At 50.4% G+C, this 21,386-nt stretch overlaps 2 protein-coding genes across 2 annotated transcripts in view; both read right to left on the reverse strand.

Moving 5' to 3' along the window:
- Window positions 1-1,213: 1,213 nt before the first annotated feature.
- On the reverse strand, window positions 1,214-19,062 carry ARHGAP40 (Rho GTPase activating protein 40). The gene is given in 18 exon segments (XM_073238032.1): window positions 1,214-1,876; window positions 1,878-2,024; window positions 4,038-4,270; window positions 4,732-4,857; window positions 6,631-6,730; window positions 6,732-6,863; window positions 8,429-8,517; window positions 8,911-9,070; window positions 9,438-9,469; window positions 9,472-9,513; window positions 9,937-10,364; window positions 11,485-11,491; window positions 11,536-11,571; window positions 11,574-11,694; window positions 14,659-15,005; window positions 15,940-16,032; window positions 16,035-16,163; window positions 18,975-19,062. Coding segments are annotated over 18 exon segments (2,349 nt in total). The 3' UTR covers window positions 1,214-1,837.
- Window positions 11,444-21,386, reverse strand: part of ADIG (adipogenin) — a 31,111-nt gene continuing 21,168 nt past the window's right edge. Inside the window, exons 3-5 of the mRNA XM_037012948.2 lie at window positions 15,944-16,163; window positions 14,474-14,567; window positions 11,444-11,702 (exon numbers count right to left, since the gene is read on the reverse strand). The gene's annotated coding sequence lies outside the window, so the exon portion shown is untranslated. The remainder of the gene's footprint in view (window positions 11,703-14,473; window positions 14,568-15,943; window positions 16,164-21,386) is intronic.

Genomic DNA, 21,386 nt, shown 5'->3' on the forward strand with positions numbered 1-21,386 from the left:
CTTTGCAGTGAGGGGGATATGAGTGAAGAGGCATCAGAAACATTAGATGGATCTCACAGGCCAGGATAAGGAGTTGGGACACTATTCTAAGTAGTATAGGACGCCTCCGGAAGGTTTTCAGAAGATGCCTTTCATTAGAATTGAAATTTTGTTTCACAAGGACCACTATGTACAGAGGATAGACAGGAGGGAAGAAGAGAGTGCAGTTAAAAGGCATTGAAGCATTGAGACTTCGCACCACCACCGTCATCACCACCATGTGCACCATCATTACCTTCATCATCATCACCATCTGTACCATCACCCCCATCAGCACCACCACCACCACCTGACAAGGTGCAGCAGGCGCTGTCAGTGCACCACCAGTGTCCCTTCTGCACTCATCATTTCAGGGCACGGAGGCCGGCTTCTAACTGCCAGCATCTGTATGTCTTCACGTGAGTGCTTTCTCTGGTTCCTGGAGCCCACCTCACCTGCGCTCATGCAGGCAAGATGCGCCAGGGAAAAAACGCCCACCATCCTCCGGAGCAGCCCTCAACCAATGACTCACAGGAGTTGGTGAATAAATGCCCAGTTCCCGTGCCCTTTGGGTGGGTGTAATGCTGATGAGTATCTCCTCCATTGTTTCTCAGAGTTCCCCAGAATTAAGCTCTGGTTGCCCGCAAGGGTAACTTGCTTGATGACGCATCCTCTTATGGGCTGCCTCCCCTTTCCACCTTCCCCTTCCCTCTTTTCTTGGGGTTACTGTTTGCACTGGAATCATGGTCTCAGGGACTTCTCAGGGATCCCAAACTGAGACACTGGACTATTGTGAAGATTAAGCTTATAAAGCTCTTGTGCTTAATCAATTCATTGTTGAGTTAATGGGTGGAGGCTTCACCTGAAGCCAGACAGATTCTGGAAAGGGTAAAGGGGGAGGGGAGAGACCTGGGAGTGTTGGAGAGAGAGGGGTAGGGAAAGGACCCCAGAGAAGCTGTCCTTGCAGGACCACCCCTTTCTGCAACTGTTATCACGACTCCACTCCTCCCTTTCTGAGTTCTCATCTTGGCTACAGGTTCATGCTGAGGCCGGAGCCCCCTGAGAAACACGGTAAGACGTTCTCATCACCAAGCTCCCATGCTTACTTGCTGGGAGAACATCACCCACTAGGAGCTAGACTGGGGAGAAAAAGACCTTGAATGAAGTAAAAGTGACATTTAACTTGTGCCTTTAATGTTCAAATAGAATTTAAATATCATATTGGAAAATGACAAGATTGTACAAAGCAGTATTTAAAACACAAGAACTGTAAAGGGAGGGTTTTCTTCTTTCTAATTCTCCCAGGGCTGTTCCTGGCCACAGCGTTTGCTCCCCATCCCTGAGGCCTGACCCCCTCATCTTTCAAAGCAGCTCAGAGAGGGCAAGATGCCTGCCCAAGGCCACAGAGCTCTTCTAGCTTCTCCCCAGCACTGCCACACTATATATAGTAGGGACACTTTCAAAGTTTTTCCTGGATAAAGCAACTGCTTCTTGATAAACGTGCTGCATGTTTTATTTTCTCCAGGGCTGGGAATCCCAGACTAAAATCCATGGGGATCCAGGTCCCCCAGGGGGTGTGGTCATGCACTAGGTGTGGCGTCGGAGCCAGCTAGCCTACAGAGGGCTCTATGTGTGGTTCTGCGGGGAGGAGAGAGCCCCAGACCCGAGTCCTCTGTGGGATCTGAGAGGCATTTCAGAGAAGGATGCCTCAGAGGAATGTCCAGACCTTCCCCTCAAGCAGCTGTGTTCCTATGCTGGGTACCCAGAGCCCTCGGGGCCAGGGATGTGACATCAGGGCTGCTCCCTAGAGTCCCGGGCCTTAGGTGGGGCTCTGTTTAATGACCCATTCACTGTGGGGGATTAGCGCAGGACAGATCTAAGAGGCCAGCAAATGGGTCCAGGCGACACTCACCTGTGGGAAGCAGGCGTGGGGGTGGGGCTGAGGAAATGCTGCTGGCACTGCGCTGCCCCCAAGCTGTTTGAGTCTTGGCTGCTATGGCCCACAGCTACCATTTTCTCTGGAAAACGGACCTCCCCAGACGCCAGATGCTTTGCTTGCGTAGGTATGCCCAGCCCCTCCGCGCAGTCCACAGCCAGTGACTGACTGATATAGAAGTAGGAAGACCAGCCTCCCTCTAAAGGGAACCACTGGGCTGCAACTTGCCTCCAGAGCCACAGTGTGGCCAAGGCCAGACTTCACCCCTACTCACTCCCTCCTTCACTGCTGCTGAAGCCTTATTTTAGCCTCTGCAACTTGGCCAGTGCCTCAAAGTGTGGCCCCTGGACCAGCAACATGGCATCGCCTGGGAACTTGTGAGAAATGCAGATTCTCGGGGCCCAGCCACCTGTGTTGAATAGCCCTCCAGGTGACTCTGAGACACTGCTGAAGACTGAGAATCATTGCTGTAGAGACTGCAGCTGAGGATGGCTGCCCATCCTGGGTTCCCACTAAAGCTGGGGCACTCGGAGCTGGGCATGCGTTTGCAGAATTCCCTAAGGAGTCCATGGTCATTGGCCCAGGAGGGGGCCTGCTTCATCGAGGGTGGCCCAGAGGCATCAGTTTCACTGGTGGTACTGAAACCTGTCACACTGAACAAAAAAGGCTGCCCTCTTTATGCCTAAGGGCAGCCCCAGGCCAACCCCACACTCCAGGATGTGGCCCAGGCTGACCTTGACCTCACAGCAGGGTTCCACCTGGTTTCATGGGAGACAGAGGCCTGAGGGGAAGGCTCTTCCTGGGGCGGCCCCCCCAGAAGGATCCGGTGAGCAGTACAGGCCACAGACTTCCCGGGGACCTGGCTCGGACCCGTTCCCCACCAGAAACTTCCTGATACTCCCTTCAACTTCGCAGAGGAAGACGCTGGCTGACTTTGGGAACCTGCTGCACGGCAGAGAGAACAGCTCACCCCTTGTGCCAGAGGCAGTGTGACCACACCTGTTTATGGCTCCAGGCCTGGGAGGGGAGATCCTCTGATTTCTGGTCCCAGGTGAGAGATGAGACATAAGACTCTCCTGAGAGAGCTGGAGCCCAGGAAAGAGCCCAGAGGCAGGGAAGAGGCAGTTGTGTGGCATTTGGGGAGGGTCAGCCATGGGTCCCCCCCCAAAAAGGCCCTGATCTGTTGAGCATCAGAATGCAGGCTGTGAGGGTGATAGGGTGAGGGGTAACAGATGGGGACAGGAGCCTGCTGTGAGGGGCAAATTCTGAGTCAAGATGTCTTATGGATATTGTATGATTATGTATGGTAGCTAAAATTATCACATAGGTATCATATAATTGATATGTGATACCCTGAGTTCAATATTAGAATTGCCCCGATCTGTTGTGTGGCCCTGGTCAAGCCCCTTCCCCTCTCTGGACCTTAGTTTTCCTGTCTGTTCAAGGAGGAGCTAGACTAGACACCTGCTAAGTCCAAGAGTCCTTTGTGCCAACTACATCACGGAGCTCAAGCTGTTTCTTGCATCCTGGAATGACACTTGCATATCAGTCTCACTGATCTCTCTCAGCCCCTTGACCATGCTTCCTTAGGACCTTTGCACATGCAGTTTTCTGTTCCTGGTAGCTCTACCTCACTCACCAGACTATACCAGGTGGCTTATTTTACATTTACATTGTTCCCTGTATTTCTTATAAAATCTAATATAATTTGTAACTTGAACATTTCCTTGGTGGCTAATTCGATTCATGTTCCTCTCTTCCTCAGGGCTGTGAGCTTGTAAGACCAGGGCCTCTGTCTGTTCTTTTCATTGTGATTCTAGCACTCTAATTGGTACCTGGTCTGTAGTGGACATTCATTAAATACCCATTAAATGAATGAATGAATGAATGAATGAATGGTAGCTATTATCATTATTATTTGGAGCCAAGAAGCGCTCTAAGAAGGCTAGAGAACCCTGTTCTGACTATCCCAGAGAGAGAAAGCCTAGTGGCATGTACAGCTGCCCTCAACAGCTGACTTCACCTTGCACCCACTCCTGCTCCCTGCAGGGGAGAGGCTCCTATTTCAGGGAGGTGTCCCTTACAGTTGAAAGAGGCTGTCTTTGTCCTCACTGCTTTCCTGACCCTGTGAACCAGGGCAGAGGTGCCCTATGAACTGCCTGAGAACATGGGCCACTTTGGTGTTGGGGATCAGGGGCACCTCCAGGGGATCTTTGGTAGACCAGGCTGCCTGGATCTTTGCCACTTTGGGAATCTGCAGAGAAAGATGCCTAGAATTCAAATGTGTGTGCATAAGCACACGCACGTACACGTGCACTTACACAAATACCCACGCTAAATACACAAGAAGCACACACACACACACACACCACAACAGGTACTTGTGCACAGATCATGTGTCCACATACGTAATATCCTCTGAAGTGTGCGTGCACAAACACGGGCATAGAAATATACGTGTGCACGTGTTCACACTTGTACACACAACAGAGGTGCATACAATGCACCTACAAACGCATGCATATAGTTTATACAAACAGGTATCATGCAGACAGCAGAATTGACCAGTGGCGTCATCTCCCTCCTTTCTGACTCTGCCTCCCCGCTCGCTGCATGGGGCTGGCGCGCCCTCTAGTGGCGATCGTCGGCAGCGCCGTTCCGGACAAGCCGGTAGAGTGTATTCCTGGCTGTTGCGTTGCGCCCCGCTACAGGTGCCCTCCAGCCGCCCGACCCGTCCTTCAGCCCCCCTAGGCGGGCGGAACTCACCGCCTAGGGGCCAACCCCCGCCTTGGCCCTGTCTGCGTGTATCCTTCATAGCCAGGTCTTGAGGCTCCGGTTGGAGAGCTGGGATCGACGGCCATTGCTCTCATTGTTTTTGCACTTGCGCGACCAACAGAGGCGACCTGGTCAGAAAGAATTAAGTCTTAACAGGGGCATGGGGCTGCTGGGGTGAGAGCAGTCGGCCAGGGTCACTGACCTCTTCCCTGTCCCAGCACCCACGCAGGGCTTGGCAAGACGTGAACCTCTTGAATTTGACATGTTCAAACTTGTTGAACTTGGGGCTGCAGCACTAGTTCAGTGGGAGGAGGGGAGGCATTTCGCCCCTAAGAGGGAATGGAGTAGGGACTGTGGGAGCAGAGCCCACCCTCGGGCTCAGTGACAGCCGTCCCCCGGACAGAGGCTGGAGTGCCCTGCTCCTACTCCTGAGCCTGGGCCAGCGGCACACTGGCTCACTGAGGCAGGGGCATCCCCGGAGAGGGCTCAGGCTCTGACAACCCCAGCCACCCGGGCGCGGCCAATTCCCAAAGGGTCCCTGGTCAAGCCCCGCCCCTCTATCCAATCAGAACCCAGCAGACAAAATCCGGACTCCACGGCCCCTGATAATAACGAGCGTGTGGCCTGAGGTCTGACAACCGGGTACCATTCTGGGCTTCCTGACTTCCGGCTGTGGGACACTTAAGCAAGACGATACACGCGGGGGAAGGGGTGGGGGCGCTTCCATGTACTTTACCTGCATCTGTGCCTGAAACTTTTACAAGACATTTACGCATTTCTTGACGTTTTAAAACTCCCTGCGGTAAAAGTATTCTAATCTAATGTATTTTAACAGTCACATTACCTCAGAGAGCTGAAGGAACACAGAGGAGAGAGGAGCTACGCGGCGGGGCGCGGACCTGTACCTTTTGTGGGAGGGGCAGGGGTTGTCGGCGGAGCAGCTGACGCTCCAACTAGGTCTTGAGGAATGAGCAGAGGGCACCGGGCGCCTGCTCTTTATCAAAACGGACGGGAATTCCAGGCACAGTGAACAGCATAAGCAAACGCTCAGGAGTGTGAAGCACAGGATGAGTTTGGAGAAGCAGCTGGCATTTGGTGTGCTGAGAACACCAAGGTGTGGCAGAAACTGGGAAGAGTCAGAGGGCTTCACTGGCTGGCTTCTGGAATAAAAAGACTATCTTAATGACTTTATGGATGGAGGAAGGGTAGAGAACGGGAGAGAAGGAAAAGCGGAGGAGGGAGGAGAGGGGAATGGGTGGATGATGCAGGACTGAAGGGTGGCCGGATGAAAAGAGAGATGGGTGAAGAGGCTGCACATGTCTAAGTGAAGTAGCCTGGCAGCTGTGGTGGGCAGTGTGACCTTCTGCTGGGGGCACAGAGAGCCACTGGTCTCAGTGTGCCTGCCCTGCCCTCAGCTTTGAGCAGGCCGTGTGCCCATGCCTCAGAGGAGTCACCCTCCCCTGGCCCCTCACCCTTGCATCTAACTGTTACTCAGGGCAAGGCCCACGCTGGGGCAGGAACTGTCTAGGTCACCTGGCTCCAGCTCCACCTGGGCAGGCCCTGTGCTCTTGGGCCTCACGGGTGGGGCTTTTCAGTATCACTAAAACCTCCATGTGAAGGATTCTTTGTGGGAACTCAGGGAACACCCATAATCTGGGTAGACCAGATGGCAGGGGACTGGGAGGTGTGAAGGTGGAGACAGTGTAGACTCTTCTTGGTCTACACCAGGGCGGGAGAGGAGGAAGACACCGGCCTTCACGTGGCATCCGACACAAGTCCCGGAAGAGATGTAACTAGGGACTGGAGAGCACAGGACCCACAGTCCTGGATGGCAGGGGCATCAGCACAGCCGTACCCGAGGAGGGCAGGGGCCTGTCCTGCTCCTCAGACAGACACCCCGCCCCTCCCCTCGTGGCCCACAGCGCTCACCGTCCAGAGCAGGTCCTGGCAGTGTACCATCGTTTGCACCACTTCGGCTGCCCCTCTGCCAGCTGTTCTCCCTGCCCTTGGAGAGTTTAGGGGACTGCCCTGGGTGCAGGAAGAGATTAGGGGCCATCACCAGGGAAACGTTCCACAGTGTCATCTTGTTGCTTGGCTCCTGGGCCACCACCGTCTTGAGGAATTCCAGGAGGGCCTGGGGAAAGGACAGGACCTCCCTCATATCTCGGCGCAGCCTGGTGCTCCCCACCTTTCCCAGAGCACCACACTGCACAACTCGGGGGCACTTGGAAAGGTCCAGGGGCTGGAATAAGGGTTTCATTCCAGCTTGCCATCAGCCCACCATGACCTCTCTGTGTCTGTTTCCTGTTCTGCAAAATGTGGCCCATGCCCTTCCCTGCTGTCCTCTCTCAGAGGTTAATGAGACATCTGGGTCAGACCTCAACTTCCAGGCAGAAACGAACCACAGTTCTGGGAGAGGCCCAGGACAGCACCTTTTTGGGGGGTCTAGATCTGCCTCGAAGGCAAAGGAAAAAATAGGGAAGCAGAGACAATGGGAAGAATGGGAGAGGATGCTAATAGCTTCCATTTATTAAGTATTTTTTGTGTTCCTGGTCCCTTGTTTAGCACCTTATGTGCATTTATCATCTCATTTAATCCTCATGAAAGTCTATGACATGTACCCATTTTACAGAGAAGGAAACTGTGGCTTGGAGAATGTGCCCAAGGCCACATAGACAGTAGGATGAAGGGAAAGGGGCAGAACTGGAAGGTTGAAAGATGAATGGATGGAGACAGACTGATAGATGGACAGATGGGTGGGTGGATGAATGGAAAGATGGAAGAAAGAAAGGAAGAGTATATACTGAGCATTTGCAAAGTACCATGCCTTCTACTCTGTGATTCCTCATGTGTTAGCTTTTTAGATTCACACAAGATTCTACTATTATCTTCAGTTCACTGAAAAGGAAGCAGAAATTCAAAGAGGCTGTCGCTTCAACCAAAGCTGAGGCACAAGGAGCCGAGGCTCCCCGAGCCCAGCTCTAGCTGGTTACTTGTTTGAGGCCTCCTGTGTCCGTGTCAGACAAGGACTGCAGTGCTCCTGGGGCCTCCTCACTGCCTCATCCTAGAGGTACATCTTGGGCTCGACCCAAGGACAACCAGGAGGGTGCTGGGGGCCAAGCAGACGCTGAGTCCCAGCCCCAGCCCCCAGCTCTGAGCACCCACTGCCAGACATACAGTGGGAGTTCCCTGGGAGTGTTTCCCAAATTGGCGCCCCGCAGAACACCAGTGCCATGCAATGCTTTCCACAGCAAAAGGGGTTCATGACTAACCAGGCTGGGAATATGCTACATACTCCAGTCCCACTTGGAGATTCATAAAGCCTCAGCATCTCAAAGGCTTTGAGAGGTCTTGTTGGAAAGAGTGATCCTTAACCTTGTTTCATTACCTCAGTGTTGCCTGGTCTTATCTGGACACATAACCATTTCCCCCTTAAGACCTGTTAGCACCGTACAAAAGAGATGCTGGGCAGGGCCCACTCCAGCAAGCGCTGCTTCCTCTCAGGACTCTCTGCTTTCTCTCAGGACTCTCTGCTTCCTCCATGAAAAAGTCTCAGGAAAGGCGTGGCCACCACTGTTGGTCTCCACTGACTGCACACAGTCCCTGGGGTAGTTGTTGAATGAATGAATGAGCACATTTGGAGCTGTTATTGTGGCTCTGGGTTGAGGTGATAGAATGGAGGGAGGCAGCTCTGGAAACTTCTATCTTCAGGGCATTTCTGTTGGGTTCTGGGAGGAGCAGGATGAGTGGGTGAAGAGCCTGCAGGCGCTGTTTCAGGTCCAGGATGTCTGAGGGAAGAGGGAGAACCTCAGTCTGTGGTGACTCAGAGACTTGCCCTCGCCTGGCCTGGAGGCCCCTTGTTTTTAAGGGGAGAGTCCAGGGTTGGAAAATCCAGGACAGCCAGAAAACCCTTTTTCCTAAGGCCTGGAACTGTTTCCTGGGCTAGTGTCAGTTCAGACAGAACCCCAGCCAGTGCTGGTCACAGAGCTCACTCTCTATACTGTGTGAGTAAAAGTAACACATGTACGCAAACATACATGCACCCAGATGTGCAGTTGGAGAGCTATAGCCAGGATCAGAAATGCAGCGGGTCAGCAATCACCACCATGTCCCCTAATCAATCAAGGCCAGTGGCATCAAATGCTCTTCTCTGCAAACATAAAGGGCTGGGGCACACTCACTGGGCACCACAGCGAAGGTGAGGAGGCACTCAGCAGTGAGCCGAGGTGCTGGCAGCTCTCTGATGAACCTTTTGAGCAGATCAGATGTGTCATTGTGGTAAACCTCATCCCAGCTAAAAAAGCCAGTGTGGAAATCTCTCTCCAGCTTTTGTTCCAGCCCCTGAAGAAAAAAGAGTCACTAATGAGAAGTTGGCCCAAGGATCTACCACGTACCCCGTCTCTGGGACTCAATTTCCTCATCTGCAAAGTGGGGACAATAATAGCACCCACTCTGGTACGATAAGGTTGATATGAGGATCAAATGGCTTGATGTGTGTTAGCACAGGGTTTCACTCAATAAATGTTGGCAGTCTGACCCCGGGACCCACACCCACAACCCCTGAGCCATATTGTACCATCTCCACCCTGTCAAACAGAGACCAAGACAGAACATGACAAGCTGTGCACTGATTCTCCCCTGGCTCAGTGCACATGGGAGGGTGCTGGGGGAGGCAGCCTCCGTGGAGTGGGGGAAGCCACATGGTTACCTTGACCTGAACCTGCGATCCAGAGCCCCTGGGATGCCTTCCATATCCAGCCCTCCCTTTTCCAACAGGACAGCAGCTATGAGAGAAAGAAGCCAATGTTTAAACCAGCAAGCATTGAAAAGTGGGGATCAAACAGGTGCGCCTGTCTCCCCCAGAGACCAGAAGAGCAGCATGCTTGAAGGGCCTCGAAAAGGAAGAATTAACAGCTTTCCTGCCTATGCCCGGGAGCCAGCCCCTGCTGGGAGGGCTTCACATGCGTGTTCCTCACTTTATCATTCATAAAAGGAAGATACTGTTTTAACTGCACACATACTGAAAGGGGGACTCACTGAGGCTCAAAAATTCATCTCAAGTCTCTCAGCTGGCAAGCATCGCTTAGAATTTGAACCCAGGTCTTCTGGTTCCAAAGTCCATACTGTCATCCCTCAGGCTAGACATCTCCCATTGTGGTGGCCAGAGACAGCCTTCTTACAGCTAAATAAGCCAAGCTGGGGCCAACTTAGAGCTTGACGTACCAGCAGGACCTGGGTGCTGGGGAGGGCTTTGCAGTCCGCTTCGAGCAGGGCATCAAGGGGCTGGAAGTCAAAGGAGCAGAAGGGGTGTTTCACTTCCTGGAATAACTGGGCTCCAACCCACAAGATCTCCTGGATGACTAGACTCAGAATCCTTTTCGTGTGTGAGGACTGAGCTGTCTGGAGAATGGGTGAGCTCAAACTTCTCCATATCTCTGGAGCAGAACATTTAGCCTCAGCAATAATGAAAATGTTGGATACATCACAGAGCAGAAAAATCTCAGCTGAACAAAGAGGTGTTAGAGAGAAAATGTGCTGCTGCCGTATGATACGTAATGCCTGGGGTAGAGGGTCTAGACCTGCACGGATGGGCTGAGTTCCTAAGAAATGCGTTTGCCTGGTTTTCTCATCCATCCTGCCTCACAGTCTTCTGGGGAAAACTTCTCCTTCCAAATCTACTCAGCAATTCCTCTCATCCTCCCTTCACTTACCTATACTTTCTCAGCTAACTCCCTCCCTTTGGCCTTTCTTATCCACCACTATCTCGTCTTTAAAGAAACAAACAAAAAATCATAATGTGTAAAGCTGACAGTGATGCAGTGAGATGAACACTCTCATATACCATTTAAGGCTAATACAAGCCAAGAACTTTAAGTATATTGTAAAATAATCTAAGATGCATTCAGAGTTCTGTGTGCAGCAATAGTGATTGTGTTTCATAATAGGAAAAACATGGAAATAATAAAGTTCACCAATAGGGAAATGGTTAAATAAATTAGGATATATCCATAAGGAGGAAAACCGTGTGCTGATGAAAAATCATGTTTTCAAAGAATATTTAATAGTTATGGTAAGTGATGCTATTGTTTCAAGTTCATTACTCCTCCTTGTGAGTAGGATGTCACACACCCTTTGACATGTGAATTTGCAATTCTTCCCACTAAAGAAGCAGAAACTACTTCCCCACTCGTGGCTAGTCAGCCAGGTGATAGTTTTGCCCAATGCAGCAGTAGTCTCCATGACACATACAGGGGTTTAAAACGCATTGTGTGGTAGGGTTTGCCTTCTTGTGCTTCTGCCATTGCTGTAAGGACAGGCTTCAGGCGGCCTGCTGGTCCCAGGAGGATGAGAGACATGTGAAGCCAAACCAGACCCCGTCTACAGCTTAATCCAAGTGCAGCCTAGATCAGCCAACTAACTTCCAGCTCACCCACAAACACATGAGCAACAGGAAATAATTGTGATTTTAAGTCACGAGTTTTGGGGTTGCTTGTTATGTAACATTATTGTAGCAACATCTGAATGATACAATGAGAAATATCCATAATTCTATAATATTATGAAAAAAGGAAAACACACACACACATACACAGAGAAGATGATACTCTAAAAGTTAATAGTGCTTATATCTGAGTTGTATTTTCCCTTTTTGTCTTTTTCTCTATGAAGAGCAAGAATTGTTTTTATATGCAGAAAAATATATATGACAGAAAGAACTAGAGCAGCTAAGCATGTTTTGCTGAAGGATTCCTCACCGGCTCCCTGGGTGGGAAAGCCGGTACTTTAGCCGCCGGCCCGCTGCTGACCCGTTGCCTTCCACTTTCCCACCTTGCTCCTCTTCAGTCCAAGCCCAGGACGTCGTCACAGAGCGCGGTCAGCTCCTTGAGGGCCAAGGCAGGAATCTTCTTCCCGTCCTGCGAGGGCAAGTCTCCTGTTCTCCTGAAGCCAAGTCTGCCTTTGGGGTCCTAAACGTCTAGGGAGGGAGGTGAAGATAACTAACTGCTCAAGCCAGTCGTCAGGCGTGTGTGCTGGGGTCCCGCCATCCCCCCACCCCCTCCCCAGGCTGTTAGGTGGAGGAAGAGCAGAGGATGGGAGCAGGAACTTGGGATTCCGTCCCAGGCTCAAGGCCAAGCTCTGCCTCTGGCCGACTGGTTCACATCCTGAGCCTCTAATTCCTTGTCTGTGTAACCATAAAATAACACCTGCCTCCTAGGGTTTTTAAGAGGGCTAAGGGGTATACAGTGCTTAGAATGCCAAGCATATTGCAAGGCCCCAGGAAAAGGAAGCTGTTTTTATTACCTGCATTCCAACATGAGTTGCTGGAGGACAGGCATCACCCCACAGGCCTCTTATTTTTTGCTTCTACCCTGGTTCTTTGTTGCTCCCCCTCACCCCATCTGTCTCGACTCTTGGCAGGGCCATCCATGGCGCCTATGCTCCTCTTCCTCACTCTAATGAATGACAGAACATTAATTGAAAAATAAATGATGCTTGACTGCGCCATCTGGAGGCCACAGTGGGGCTCTGCAGGCAGCACCTGGCATTCCTGCTGCCCGGATGTGAAAAACAGCAATGGCCAGGGAAGGACAGATTTGGTTAGTTTTGGAGGACTTGACCAGATTATTCTCCAGGGCCTCATTCCAGTGCTCAAAGAAGGGAAAGGAAGCAGGCTGTGGTTGTAATACTGCTATGGCTGTAATACAGCCTAGTGCTTGCTCTATGGGCTAAGGAATTATACTTTCTGGGTTCAAATTTTAATTTTACCTGTGAGTTTGCATAAATAATTTTACCTTTATGTGTGTCAGTTTTCTCATTTGTAAAATAGGACTAATAACAGGATCTACTTCACAGGTTTGCTGGAGAGATTAAAGTAGATAAAGCATATAAAACAGTGCCTGGCACATGGTGAATACTCAACAATTATAACTATTACTATTTTTTAGTTTTCTTTACACAGACAATTATGGTCAGTGTAACAGAATGAAGTTAAGTCATGTATGTAAAGTGTTTGGTGTAATGCCTGGGCCATGGTAAAAGGTCAATATATGATTTTAGACTATCAATTATTATCATCATTCATAGATAGCTTCAGTGGGGGAAATCAAATCATCAAGGCTAAAAGATAAGGTTGAGCATCAATTATCTCTGACGCTTTAGAAGTAGAAAGTCATTATTTAACACTTTATTTAATGTACTGTGGTTACATAAGATATTATCACTGGGAGAACTAGGTAAAGAGACATGGGAACTCTACTATTTTTGCAAGTTCTTGGGAGCCTAAAATTATTTCCAAAGAAAAAGAAAAATTCTATCTGGGTGAATGAAAGTACTTTCACACTGTAATAGAGGTTCCTGTGGAGATGGAGGCAAATTTCCTTAGCAGTAGAGAGCCATGGTCAGCTGGGAAGGCTCTGGGTCAGGCTGCTGGGGGCTCGGTCCTGGCCTAGTATCAGCCAGCTTTTCTCTCTGAGCTTCACTTCTCATTTTCCCAGGAGGACAGTGGGGCCACAGTGGCAACACCTATCTCCTAGGGAGAGATAAGGAGACAAGCCAGTGTGGGTGAAGCCTCTGGAACAATGTCTGAGGCTCGTTTACCTAGGATTATCCAATCAATTGAAATGTGGTCAGTGAAGAACCTCTACCTTTTACCGGACCTGGGAAAATAACTACCTGATGAGAGGGCTCAGAATAGTTAGTGGTTGCCTGTAGTGGGGAAAGGGACAAACTAGGAAAGGGCCTGGGGGAGCCTGCAGGGGGTTGGAAGTGTTCTATGTCTTTCTTGATCTGGTGGGAGTTACACAGATACACACACTGAGCTGCACATGCTAAATATTTGTGCACTTTACCACGAGTCTTATTTCTGTCTTAAAAACCTAAATATAAATGATTACATCCTAATTTGGAAGGAAAAAAAACTAAGAAGTTGCATCTCTCTCACACCAGACACCAGAATTAAACAATAACTGGAAAAACACATGGAGGTGAGATAGGGACCCTGGATGTAGTCAGAGTAGGGTGAGGGCCTCCGGAGTGGGCAGGGCGGGATATTTGCAGTCAGAGCAATATAACTACATGCAAGGAAACTCCCCTGCTAAAACTCTATGTTAAACATTGAGCTCTAGAATCATTCTTCAGTGAAATCAGTTAATGTTCCCCAGATAAAGAAGAGTAGCACATGTTTTATTATGCTAACCATTTATAATCATGTGTAAGGTTCACTTTAGCATACTAAAAGGCCCAGGCCTATGTGCTGTCTTTCCTCCTTCAGATCTGATGAAGTGATTTTGCAAACTGGGCAACTAATTTAGCAAATAAGCCCAGGCATAAACAACACAGTAAAAGGTAGGAAGGATTCCACCTTAAAGATAAGATTGCATTTTAATACCTAAGAAGTTAAGACATTAGAAATTCTTCACTTACTCTTTAGCAAACAATACCTCAGCCCACCTTGGGGGCTGAGCAGGTGGCCTTGTTTCATAGGTCCCCAGACGAAGATGCTGGTATCTCAGGGAGAAATCATCAGAGGAAGTTGCTTGTATTAAGTTAATTCTAAATATTCAGAGACCACTTAACAAGTCCACACCCCTAAGCTTTTTTTCATGTTCTCGAAAAATCCTCAGCTGCCTATAAAACCCCCTAGACAACGCACCACTATGGACTCTCTTGTCCCCTCCTGGCGTGAGCTGGGAGCTCTGTCCTTTCACTTCATTTCTAAATAAAAGCCTGTACCTTGCTCTCTCCTACCTTGAGTGTTTGTGAAGCTCATTCTTTGGCTTTGTGAACAAGAACCTTGGCATCAGAGGTAGACCGTTATCAGGTGGCTGGATGAGGGGACTTCCTAAGCATAAAAGCAAAGAGCATAAATGAAAATAAGAATATAAAGGACTGTAGCTCCCTGCTCTCTGGTCCCTGACATGGGTAGTCACTCAGTAAATATTCGTGGTTTGAATTAAATGAATGAGTGATTCCACAACTGTCATGCTGTGGGTCTGGCAGAAAGGAAGGAGTGAGGTGGGTGCTGTGGGATGTACTGGTGCTCGAGGATGGGCCACCAGTGCCATGGGCAGCGTCCTCACCCACAGGAAACCCTTGCCCCAGGCGCAGGTGACTCCTGGGGGCTGCCTGCCCCTCTGCAGGAGCAGCACGGCTTGCTCCAAGTTGGCAGAGTCCATGTGGAAGACTTCATCCCTCCTAGCCTGCGCCTGCGGCCCCTCAGCCCCTGCTGCTGCAGGATGCAGTACAGAGAGGCGGTCAGGACCAGCTGCCTCCCTGCCTCCTCCAAGCCCAGGGCCTCAGGGGGCAGTTTCCTGACCATGAAGAGATTTCTCAGGTTCAAAGCTCAGAGCCCCAGGACCAAATCAATAGCTTCTGGCTCAGGCCCAATGCCCAGGAAGTGATTTTCCCAGCTGAGGCCCATGGCCCTGATGGAAAGGCCCACTCAAGGGCCCAAGTTTTTCCATCAAGCAGGGAAGGCAAGGAACCAACAGGAAGAGGGAAATCTGAGAGGTGTGCACCGTCTCTTCATAAAGCAGCCCCTCTGTGCAGCCTGCAGGAGTCCCAGGGCCCTGGGGACTAAAGACCACTTACCTGGAGGAGACTTAGAAGCCCCGGAACTGAGATGGGTCCCTTTCATACCCGAGTGCCCCTTCTCAGAAGATAAGTCCCACACAGAGCATAGACAGTTCCCACTTGGGCAGGAAGCAAGATGACACAGACCCAGCCCTGGGAAACAGGGTCTTTTCCCGATCCCTCCACTGACAGCAGCTGAAGCTCAGTGATCTTGCTGGAGATCCCCAGCTGCTAAGTGGGGAGCAGGCACCGGGCCCCAGGTCTGTCTGCTTTCATTGCTGTCACTTGAATCACTGTGTCATACCTTTTCAAGTCTATTCCGAGAAAGAGGATGTCCACAGCCTGTCAGGTTTCAAACCAGCAGGATAGACAAATGGGAATAAAAAGTATTCTGATTGTACTAGTAACAGAGAAAGAACCTAAGTTTTCAGGCCCACCCAGGCCCCATGGTGGCAAGAGGCATATAGACACTGACAGATGCAGCAGACAAACTCACATGCACCCTGGGGACCCAGAGCCATGCAAGCAGGCATGCAGCCATCCACACAGCCCTGCAGCAGAGCCACTGCTCCACTCAGGACGTGGGGACATCACAGAGGCCCAAGGCAGACTGGGCCTGCACTGACCCTTAAGCCACTTACTTACCACTGAACTGAAGACCCAGAAAATGTCTGTGACATCTCTGACAGGTGCCTTCTGTCGTCTTCAGATTGACCAGGCATAGATGTCCAGCCAGGGCACACAGGGGTCACCTGGGTCTGTGTACGGGTGCACAGGAGCCCCCGCTGATCACCATCTAGGCCCAGGCCAACAGGGAGGTCTGACAGGCATGTGTCCTGCAGCCACTGGGATTCAGTTTCTCTGCCTGCCAACACAGGGAGAACACCCGTTGAGCACACACAGCTGCACTCTCAGCCACGTGCACTAACCAGAGACACGGAGAGACACACACATGGGGATGCAAGGAGCACCCTGGTATCTGATCCTAAGACCCACTAACACCAACCACACTTTTCAGTCGGGGAGATCTAACGTGGCCCCTGAGAATCCGAGGGATCCTAATGCATTAACCAGTGTCTGTACCTAAACCTATGGCCCTGCATTCCCTAGGACACAGAGCAGGCTGAGGGAGGGCGCCTGTGCGCTCTGATTCTGCAGTATAGCAATGGACTCACCACCCCTCCCAAATCTGGGAGAGACCACCACAGGGCCACATGGACCCAGCCATGGAGAGTGTGGGCAAGCTGTGGGTGTGCCCTGGGAGTCCCACTCTATTCCAGACCTTATGTATGTTGGAATTGTCCTTTCAACTGTGCTTCATAAGAAAAGTGCCATGGTCTTACAGCAAAACCATCCATCCAAATCACGGGGACATGTTGTGACTGCAGGTTCCTGCACCCCACTTCCAGAGATGCTGCCCCAGGAGCTCGGGCCCAGGCCTGGGACTCTGCCCCTGGAACATCCTTCCCAGGTTAGTTCAATGCAACGGGATCTTCAGATCACACTCAAGAAACACCAGTCTGGTGGGTTCCTTCCTTATTATGAGGGAAGCAGATGAGAGCTGGAGAAGAGAGTCCTCCACATGTGTGAGCGGATTGGTGGGGAGTAAACAGCCATGTCCAGTGTTGACCAAGTTAGTCACCCAGGTGGTGGGGGTTTAAAAACCCAAACTGCTTTTACGGCAGCCTGAGTTGTGCAGGTAAGCCAGCCACATCATTCTTTTCCCAACATCTCTCCTGTACTTGGGAACCAAACAAATGCCCCCAGGGCAGCCATGATTTTGTGGGTCTTCCCCCAGCTTGTGCCGACTGGTGGAGGCGCTGGTCCTGCTGTGATGGCAGGACCTTTTGCCCCTTCTGCTAACCACAGGGCCATCTGCACAGGATATTTTCAGTAAGCTAGTGTTTCCCTGAAATGCACACGTTCACCTACCACCTGTATAATTGTTACCCCTATGTACTGAGTCCTGTACAATTATTTACTAAATATCTTTTCCTAATCATGGGTCACGTTTTTACTTAAATAAATCTATTTTAAAAGCAAACAATATCCACAACCATAAACGGACCATCCACCATCACCTGCCATAAGCAGAAGTTAGTGGGAAATATTAACATTCTCGGCTCCACACCACCCAGAGGCTCCCACTGCCCTGAGGGGGCTGCATTCCACACTGGGGACACGACCATGGGCCATCAGGCCCTTAGGGGATCTGAGTCTCCCAGACGACCATACATTTCACAAACCACTGGCTAGCAGGGCTGACTTACACGCCAAACCAAGGGAGTCTCCATGTGGACGCCTTTTCATCCCCTCGCTCACTGAGCAAGTGAGGATGGAGTATGAGAATGTGTCGTCTCTGTTCCAGGCGCTGGAGTCACAGTGAAGAGGCCAATGTTCCTGGCCTCGGGGAGCTTACATCCTAGAACCGGACACAGATGAATGCCCACGGAAGGGCACTACGTGTCAGGGGGTGACAAGTGCTCTACCGGTACACAAAGCAGGGCAAGGGCTAGAGGGTGCCGGGGCAGGGCGCTTTTACGTAGGGACGCTGGTGAGGCTCTTTCTGAGAGGGTGACAGCCGAGCCCAGTGCTGATGGGAGAGACAAGCCATGGAGACCCCGTGGGGAAGAGCACCCCTGGCAGAGGGGACAGCGTGGCAAAGGCTCTGGGGCAGGGGTGCTGCCATGGCCGAGGAACAGCAAGAAGGCTGGGGCTACGGAAATGGAGTGACCGACACCCCGGGAGGGGACGAGGAGGAGGGGCCCGGGGCTGCCTCTGTAAAGCCTCGGAAGCAATGATGTGGCTTTGCATTCCCCTGATTGTTGGACTCTCACCCCATCAAGAGGAGTCAAATTATCCTCTCTGAGTAAGGGCTGGAGTCAGGGAAACGGAAGGTCTGGAACGGAGGCTGTCTTTCCTTCAAAGACAACATAGGCAGGAGACAGCTTTTCTTCCTGGTGTGCTCACTCTGTCTCTGTCTCTGTCTGTCTCTGTCTCTCTTGGGACTCTTGTCCAACTGTAGGTATTTCAGGCGAGAGTCCCAGGTAAGGCTCACTGACAGTCACGTCTACTGCCAGACATGCAAGTGACAAAACCTCTGAGACACACCAGCCTGCCACCATCTGACGGGAAGTGCAAGCATCCCCGAGTGAGAACTGCCTAGCTGAGCCCTTCCAGACCCTGAACAGTGAGACTGATAATAGTAATAATAGTAGTTGCTTCCCACTGCTAAGTTTGGGGGGTTTCTCCAGCAGTAATGGATAATGGGGACGCGTGGTTGCCTATTATTTGGAAGAGATGGGCAGACATTCAGGAATTTTGAGCAGAGGACTTGGAATTCCACTCAAATATCACTAGGGGCAGACTTTGTTTTGTGTTCACTGTTGTATCCCCAGCGCCTAAAACAGTACCTGGCAAATATAGGCATTCATAAATATTTGCTGAAAGAATCAATCTAAGGAGGATATAAATCTAATTTGTGTCATTAAAGGACCAGTTTGAGTGTTTTGTGGAGAACCGATGGCAGGGGGTAAGGACGGAGCAGGGAGAGCAGGGACGAGGGCCCTGCATCGGCCCCGGGCAGGGGGCCCAGCCCTTTGACGCTCCGGCTCATGTGCAGACTGTCTCACGCAGCCTTCCCTCCCACCCAGCAGGCCCAGCTAGGGACCCTCACCCTCTGGGAGACGACCTTCGCCCCCACTGCCACCTGCTTCTTTCAGCTCATCCCTCTGTTGGGTCCTCTTCACCTCCAGCCAAGCCATTATGGGCCAGCTCCCCGCCCAAGATGGCTGGGAGCCAGAGCACTTGACAGGGGGAACTCACAGGGGGGGTTCCTGGGAAAACTGAGTCACTCGGCCTGAGGAGGGGCCCAGGTGGCGGCAAACCGGGAGGAGGGAAGTCAGGCAAAGCTCTGCCCGTGCTGGGGTCTGCCCAAGGCTTTGTGCTTCTCCAGGAATCTTCCTGGGACCTCTGGAAGCCGGGCGAGCTTCCCAAGCATGATTCTCGGGAGTGCCAGACATGAGATTAGTCTCTGCACATGGACCCATTCACCCATGGCCCCTTTAGAACCACTTGGGAACAAATAATGCTGAAGAGGATGGAGAGGGGCCAGATGGCTCTGCTGCTTTCCACTTCTTGGGCAAGGTGAACAATCTCTGACACACATATGGCAGAGCGAACATTAATACAAGGGAATTAAACACCAAGACACGTGAGGAAATGGCAGGGCAGCCCCTGACTCACCCCACTGGATAGTTACCCTAAGTGTCTACACTCCCCCCACCTCCACCCCTCATCTGTGAATCTAACATCTGACTTCCATAGCCCTAGTTTTCTGTTTATAACATGTGACCACCTTGTACCCTCCCCTCCTCCAGCCAGATCTGAACAGGCCAACATCTACAGAGCAATAAGCCCATCGGATTCTCTCAAGGTGTTGAAACGAGACTGAGGAGTTGTCAGGCACATGAACTGGCAATTCCACCACTGCAACAACATGGACTGACCTTGAGGGCATTATGCTAAGTGAAATAAGTTGGATAGAGAAAGACAAATTCTTTATGATCTCACTTGGTGTGTGGAGTCTGAAAAAGTTGAAGTCATAAAAACAGAGGTGGTTGTCAGGAACTTGGAGGTTGGGGAAACATGCAGATGGTGGTCAAAGGGCACAAACTTCCAGTTATAAGATGAGTAAGTTCTGGGAATCTAATGTACAGCATAATGGCTACAGTTATCAATACTGTTAACAATACTGTTATTCTTGAAGGTTGCTAAGAAAGAAGATCCTAAATGTTCTCACTATATGCACACACACACACACGAAAGGTAATTATGTGAGGTGGTGGAGATCTGAACTAACCTTATTGTAATCATTTACAATATATTTGTATGTCAAATCATCACATTGCACACCTTAAATTTACACAGTGTTATATGCCAAGTATATCTCAGTGAGGCTGAGGGGAAAAGCACACGTAATGTAAAAGAGCAAAGGTTCAAAGTAAAACAGATGGACAAATACTGAATAAATGCTAACAAAAAGGATAAAGATATCAATATTGTATTCAGATTAAGAAGGATTCTGCGGGGTGGGGCGAGAGAAAAATCTACGAAGGACCTATGGAATTTAGGAACTTTTATGCATTGAATAGCAGAGAAAAAATATAGAGGAGACTGCTAGAAACGTGAGCTTAACAAGACACATGAGCCTCATCATTTGCCTTTTCCCTGCATGAACTTTGCTTTCTAGTTACGAATTTTTGAGCTCTCCAGTCTCTCTCAGACCTCCATGTCTTTGCATAATTTGTCCCCTCTGCCAAGACTGGGCCTCCCCCATCCTGGCCATTGCCTCCCTTTTATATGCGATCTGGCCCTCTCTTGTTGCATGAGAGCCAATCTCAAAATTAGAACTTGGTGTCGGGTACGGAAGGCGAGTCTCCGTGTCAGGCACTTTGCAGGGGGCCATCAGCATCGTGGGGAAGAGGAGGATAAAGGGATGTCACAATGTCACGAGTGAGTGGAGCACAGGCAGGGGGGACATTGTGGTCACGTTTCCAATATTCTTTCCACTCATGCCCCGCACCCCTGCCATTATGTGGCAGCCATGACCTCCTCCCAGCCTAGTCGCAGAAGCAGGTTCAGGTGAACTTTGATTAAGGCCACTGTGTGAATGCCTGCTAATGAACACTGCATTTTTTGGGGGATGATGAGATGTTCTAAGATCAATTGTGATAGTGGTTGCACAACCCTGTGAATATACTAAAAAACCTTAAATGGGCAAATTACATGGTATGTGAATTATATCTCAATAAAGCTAATATTAAAAAAAAAGAAAAAGAAAGAATCATTATATGCATTCCTCCAGCCACAGGACTTGATTCAAGGAAGGTGACACTCAGGACTTCTGTTGGGGATTCTGGGGTCTAGACAACTTGCTCTAGATATGGGTGAATAGTAAGTAGCCTCAAGGAGTTGGCAGTCACGGGATGGGAATCTGGGCTTAGAACAAAGTGAATGCCACGCACAGCAATAAACAGAAATTTTAAGAACTGGGTCCTAGATGATATTGTTGAGCAGCTGAATCACA

This window comes from Manis javanica, chromosome 5 (assembly GCF_040802235.1).
Source record: "Manis javanica isolate MJ-LG chromosome 5, MJ_LKY, whole genome shotgun sequence".
Taxonomy (NCBI): domain Eukaryota; kingdom Metazoa; phylum Chordata; class Mammalia; order Pholidota; family Manidae; genus Manis; species Manis javanica.